The sequence below is a fragment of the Mizuhopecten yessoensis genome, unplaced genomic scaffold (genome assembly GCF_002113885.1).
Source record: "Mizuhopecten yessoensis strain PY_sf001 unplaced genomic scaffold, ASM211388v2 scaffold2995, whole genome shotgun sequence".
In the NCBI taxonomy this organism is placed as follows: Eukaryota; Metazoa; Mollusca; class Bivalvia; order Pectinida; family Pectinidae; genus Mizuhopecten; species Mizuhopecten yessoensis.
In genome coordinates, this window is record NW_018404823.1 from 1,081,093 (window position 1) to 1,087,857 (window position 6,765).

Below are 6,765 nucleotides of genomic sequence, written 5' to 3' on the forward strand. Positions count from 1 at the left end.
TTCAGACTGTTCTTTGTATTGAACATGTAAAGAGTATTTTTTATAAGGTTAAGAGATGATAACTCCAGTTGCACACATCAGATAAATGGAATGGACGGTAAATGTGTGTCAACCGTGAGATATGAGTTCCTCCTCAGAAATGATTTATTAAAGCTATGGACGTTTTATAATGCTTATTGATATTTCAAAAAACAATATTTATCCTGAATGTATTATACAGTTGTACTCCAGTTGGCTGATTTTACCAAATCAAATTTGTTTAGACCAGTTTCACTTTTTTTGCGGGGAACGAGGTAATCTAATTCCGTGCTTATACTCACTGTCTGTATTAGGTTAACCAAATACTTGATAACATATTTATTATTCCTCCCGCCTACTGCTTCCAAAATAAATAAATAAAGTCTAAAACAATAGCCCTTTTTCGACAATTTTATTTATTTTTGTTATTTTCATTATCATTTTTATGAAAAAATTACTAGTCTACATATCATATTTATCCATTAGAGTACTTATATCTTGCAAAACGAAATGTTTTCTGATAAAATGTCACATATATCAAAATACAGAATAAAGCTTATGCAATACATACAGTGTACTTGAACTGCAGAACCATACATGTATAAAACTCTTATAACGATGTATTTCTATCGGTTTTACTCATTAAAATTGAGATAAATATGCTCCCCATCTCTTTAAAATGCAGAGTATTGATTCAAACATATTGCATATCTATAGTTATAAATACACATATCAAAATATTTACTAGAAATACAAATATATGTATGTGTGCTATTGAAATTCTGATACTGTATCTATAAATATACATAAATTATATTACATATATCACAGGAACCTGAGAATTTGTACATTTTGTATACCGTGGTATATATGATCATAGGGGGTGTCATTTTTACCAAAAGTCGATCTAAACCCCTAAACATGTAAAAAAATACTCTGAACACCTTAGTTTAATTTAGGACCAAATATATCTGTAACAAATTATCAGGTCCCTGTGACATATACATTAGAAATGTCTTAAAAATTACACTTTTTTGTTATTGACATTTGTATTTTTCCTATAAAAAGAGATGAATTAACGTGTGATAAGTAAAAACCTTAAAAGTTGTTCACATACTTTGCATATAGCAGTTGTTTCACGAAACCAAAAATAATGTCGGTCTTTTACAAACATTTTACGACATATCTATATTCTTCTTCCAAATAAGCAATGTGTAAATATGCTAAATTAACGTTTCCTTGCTAATAATCAAAACATTTGAGAAAACGACGTAATTTTCTCACACAAACCAATGACGTAACAATCAATACCAGCTCACAAGAGAAGATAACTCTGCAATACGCTAAGACGGAGTAGTTTGTATAGACTGATAAGACTGCATTAATCAAAAGAGTATTACAATAGTGACAGAATATATCACAACGTTTAACCGTTACTTAATCTCACTTCCATAACAACAGTCGCAGTATTGGACAATTTAATTGACACATTAGGAAAATATCTCATAATATAACATATACATGTAGGTTTAATGACTTTGACTAAATCATGTTGTCATTTATTTATATGACGTCATCATATATTGTTGTAAATGAACAAAAATCAACAAACGTAAAAGTGATTTTTAAAAAATACATTATAATGTGAAACAGACCAAACATACAGTGAACTGGACAAAATATGAATGAAATGAATACTTATTCCGTCTTTGCGTATTGCAGAGTTATCTTCTCTTGTGATTAGGTATTGATTGTTACGTCATTGGTTTGTGAGAGTAACGTCATCAATTTTTGAGAAAACGACGTTTTTTTTTTCACACAAACCAATGACGTAACAATCAATATCTGCCAACAAGAGAAGATAACTCTGCAATACGCAAAGACGGAATATATAATGCTCTACTCTTATTATTCTATTTATATCTATATTTTTAAGTATAATTTACTCAAGTGATCACGAATAAATTTGTTTTCGCCACCATTGATATCTAGTATGCTGTGGATTTTCAAGACACGCACATGCACTTATGAATGAGATCTGTGACTTCATATAGAGTCACGTCTTTGCGCCATCTACGTCTTCTTAAATGCACATCAGAAGGAGGCTTTTTGAAAAGTTCGAATAAATTACCTCGAACCCTCTCAATATTCCACCGACGGTGTTTGCAGGTTGCCCGACCTGCGGAGTAAAACAAGGGATATGTGTAAGCAAAACTGAGCTGATATTGATTTAAGGATATAAGTCACCTTAGTGTTAAATGCGTCTCCTTTTCCAGAAGAGTTCTACAGTAAGGCACTCGTGAAAGATATTTGATTTTATATACGTTTTTATTCACTTTAATTTATTTTACGAATATTAATCTGACTTCGGTTAATTAATAACTTTCGGGTAAATCTGTATTATTAGAAACTGCTGTAAGATTTATCACAGCTATAAGGAACCATACGTATCAACAATTCAATTATCTTTTATTTTCTAAATTTTAAACTTATTACTTTTTTATTCGTGATCAGGCGTGATTTATGTTTATGTTGTTTATAACAACTTCTTTGATAGTTTGGTCTGTTATACATTATAAACATGTTTGTGATATTAAACATTGTATCTGTAATTGAAATGTTTATCATGTACGCAAACAGTAAAACACTGGAAGGACCGGTTACAGTTTTTGACTTCTCGTGTTAATAAACAGAAGCTTGATTAGCTTAAGTCAGCGAACCGATCCCGATAGCATGTATGGAAATTATGCAATTCTTTAAAATTATATTTCTACATCTAAATCCTCATCAAATCTTATAGTTTACACAATTTGTACATTTCACATAATATAATACTCGATTTTATCGCAAGCATCACAATTAATCAACTGGTAAGATTGAAATAAATATTCGTTTTTACTTTTTTATTATCATCTTCTCCTTGATCTGCCTTAAAAAGATAATAAGAAGAAGTAAGGGAAAAAATGTAGAAAAAAATATAAAAGGAAAAAAAGGATATATATAAAAATCTTTACAACCCTACCGTTGGAAGTTTAAAATAAGACCATAAATCGAACTGGTTTATTGATTAATGGACTAAAACAGCATCTCTCTGTTCGTTTGTGAAAAATAGTATTATTGAGGATATTAATTTTACGAAACAAAATATTTGGTGGTAATTCAATGATAACCTACAGAATCGATCAATTATGCGTTTTAATGATGTTCTTGAAAGGTAAACACGGAAAGCAAGTTAATCCTAACACTCCGGTTTAAAAAAACAATCCAGAACAAAATATGTCCCAGAGTAAAAAATAAAAAGGAATCAACTCCAATGATAGAAAATAAATCATGATCACTACAAGTGAAAATTAAGGAAACAGTTCTTTTTCTATCCGGTGCTCAGAAAGTCAAACACACTAAACCTTTTTTGCATCATACGGGTACTTCGTCCGTTTAAAACTCATCAATGGTACATAAGGTATTAAAGTATTCTGAAACATGAATAGGTACTGAGGTAAGGGAATCTTTGAAATCCTTTATAACATTACGTATTGACATTTTTCGGCTACAGCGGGTGTTTTACTTTACGTTAGTATTTTAAACTATTTCTTAATGTAAACTGTCCCAGAATTAATCTCAGCAACAAGTTAATACCAGAACTTAAGTGACTGGAAATCAAATTATCTAGATTATCCAGCTTCCTGATAACCATATTCCGAATTCACGGAGTTCCACTGAATGTCCCCTTGATAATATATCATATATTTTATTACAATGTACATGTCTATAGTAGCAAAACCCGAGTTTCCTTTGGCCCCGACACCAGACTTAGACATTTCATGTAGCATTGCTCAAATATTGATAATTTAGAAAAGAGGAGGCCATTAACTCAAGCACATGTGTATTGAGGGAGAATTGGTGTGTGTGTGTGTGAGAGAGAGAGAGAGGAAACAAAGACCAATGCAATTTTACGTAATCTTAATATCTACGTCATAGAGTTCAAATTGCTGTACCCTTTGCGCCGACGACATAAGTAGCAAACTCCAAACATTATCGATACGAGAACAACACCGAGGGCTATGCCACCGGCGAATGATCCACCGTCAAAACCTGACGAAGTCTTGGCAGGCCGTAGTGTCGTGGGTATAGTTATTGGAATCAATGACGTCTTTTCCCTGGGTGTTTCAGTGGTTCCTGTATAGTTGGCAGCAGGTCCGATCGTTATCGTAGAGTTGTCTGCTGGTAGTGTCACAGTTGTGCCGTTTTCACTGGGCGGAAGTGTCACAGTTGTGCCGTTTTCACTGGGCGGAAGTGTCACAGTTGTGCCGTTTTCACTGGGCGGAAGTGTAGAGGTTTCGTTACTTATCGGAATGGTGATATCCGTGACAATTGCTGCGAATATGAAATAAATAGATAGTGTATTTATATATAGTCATTGATGTAAGTAGGAGCTGTGGATATTCTAGGTTGTTGTCGATTGGGCGCCGTAGGTCATTATAGTTAAAGGCCCGGATCGGGCACCAGTCAAAAATTGTCATCCTTGGCCATTTGTACACTGTATTTCTATGAAATATATCTATATTAAAACTGCTCAGATATTTTGGTCAGGGAGGTTTACTTCTATGATTGGCCAACATTCACGAACCATGGAAAAGACGTGCGATACGTTTAAACGGTACAAACCCAAAATACAGCGTCAAGCTTGCCTTCAAAAGTTCCTTTACATTTTCGGAGTGAGCTCCTATTTTCGAGGACATACTTTTCATTATGCAATGCAATTTATTAAAATAAAAATGTACGAAACAACATATTCTAACATTTCAAAAAGTAATCTCTCTTCCCTTCTTTACGTATGAATGAGTAGTGAGTCAGATTTGAGTAGAGAACATGCAATTGTCAAATCTGACCAATTTGCAGTTTAAAATATCGCCTATGTAGGTTCAATGTGTCGAGATTGTAATTATATAGAGTGAAGACAAATGATCAACTGAAGTATTTATCAAACAAACAAACAGGAATCTTAAAATCTACCGCACTGTGCATGGACACTTCTGAAATCGGGTCAGTTGGAGGTGCGCTATCCCTGTTATCTGTCAATATCTGTCAGTTCATACTTAAAAGGACCAAGGTTCAATCGTCCCTCAGACGAACCTATTTACTCGTGCATATTTTACGTCGTGTAATCAGGATCCGGGATACGATTCTCAATGCCAAATTTGTCTCGTTCTGGGCATCAAAAGTACTTTCGGTACTCTACGTCATCACACAGACCAACTAATTGTTGTGAGACACGTTGTATTTAAATTGTCGCACCCCTATGTCAGACTAGGATTCGAACCAGGAATATCCAAAATTAAGACGGGTGCTCCAACTAAATTAACTTGCTTTTCTCCAGTATAGTCACCCTGCCCACCCCCGCCACACACCTCGTATTCGCCCCCGAAAGAGAAAACTATTTGCAACCAAGGTTGGGGTATCCACTTGCCAAGTGCACACACTAGTTGGAACAAGGGTTAGTCACAAGCAACAAGGAAACAGGACGGAGAGAACGCTACATGACCAAACCTTGATTTGAACCCGAGAGTTCCTATACACTTTCTTCTAACGGACGCTCTAACTTAGCTGCCAGTTGTTCACCGGTGTTCATTCGGTCCAATCTCGCTACACCTGTGCGGTTACCGGAATTGTCGGGTCGTTTATACGTTACAGAGGAAATATAATGATAATTTCATATATCATAGCAACTGTGACTGTCCCGAATCGTTATTTAGGTGTGTATGTAGTACCAATAGACTGACTATACCTTGACCAATGTCCATGCCTCCTCCACCCCCATACCAATTGATAAGCGAAATCAATTTGTCTGCCATTATACTAGTATATCAATATACAATTATGTACTAATGCATATTTGACAGAATGACAGAATAGACTTACTGTAATTTGATGTAGTAGATGCAGACAGAACAGGAGATACAATGACACTTAGAAACACTACTGCAAACGAAAGTCGGTAATCCATTTTCAATTTGTCGTCTTGATGCAAATCCTTACGTTCCCGAAGTTGTATACTTCAGTTCCTCTTTTTAGACAGTTATATATTATTCCAGTGTTAGTAGCTCGGCGTCAGCGTCATGAAACAGTGACAAATTCTAATTCTGTAATCATGTGTTAATCACGCCCCTACACTATCTGGACGTGTAGGTACGTATACACCCGACCCCGACGTACGTATATCTTATCTACAATTAATACATGTACATCGTCACATGTCAGATATCAGCATCCTTGGGTAAAGGAATATATCTCTGACGATCATTTAGTCTAAATAGTGATAATATATACATCTAATAGGTACTCCAATATTTGGCATTCCTCAATCAGATGTTGAGACAGTATTATACTATTTCACGTATCACTTCCTAACACAATATGATATCCTTAACAGATGGGTGAATACATGGTTCCTGACCTGTGCATTTCTCAACCAGATGCTGAAGCAGGCAACAGCATAATTTGAGCTGTAAAAAAGATGACAAACACCTTGCAAATCCCGAAATGAAAAACAAATAATTGTGGAATGAAATAATTTTTCATTCAACTCTATACTGACATATGTTTTTTGTTTTGTTATGTCATAACCCCATGACAGGGGAGGTTTTATTATTGAATTGAAAAATGTCGATACTGTGTAAATACAGATGTGTTATGTTTTCTCTGCCACCGTGTACTGTAGTGTGCTATTATGCATTACTGGTTAGTTGT

General features: G+C 34.6%; 1 protein-coding gene across 1 annotated transcript; it reads right to left on the reverse strand.

The window, feature by feature from the left end:
• Positions 1-1,882: 1,882 nt before the first annotated feature.
• On the reverse strand, positions 1,883-6,235 carry LOC110446784. The gene is made up of 3 exons (XM_021492102.1): positions 5,938-6,235; positions 4,014-4,392; positions 1,883-2,197 (listed from the first exon to the last, which is right to left on the reverse strand). The coding sequence occupies exons 1-3, from the start codon at positions 6,020-6,022 to the stop codon at positions 2,161-2,163; spliced, it is 501 nt and encodes a 166-aa protein (XP_021347777.1). The 5' UTR covers positions 6,023-6,235; the 3' UTR covers positions 1,883-2,160.
• Between the last annotated feature and the right edge of the window lie 530 nt (positions 6,236-6,765).

Excerpts from the sequence above, each read along its gene's own strand:
- LOC110446784 (XM_021492102.1), bottom strand. The coding sequence starts at position 6,022 with ATGGATTACCGACTTTCGTTTGCAGTAGTGTTTCTAAGTGTCATTGTA. Across the intron at positions 4,393-5,937 it reads ATCTACTACATCAAATTACA|CAATTGTCACGGATATCACC; the intron begins GTAAGTCTATTC and ends TCATATTCGCAG. Across the intron at positions 2,198-4,013 it reads TTATGTCGTCGGCGCAAAGG|GTCGGGCAACCTGCAAACAC; the intron begins GTACAGCAATTT and ends TTTACTCCGCAG.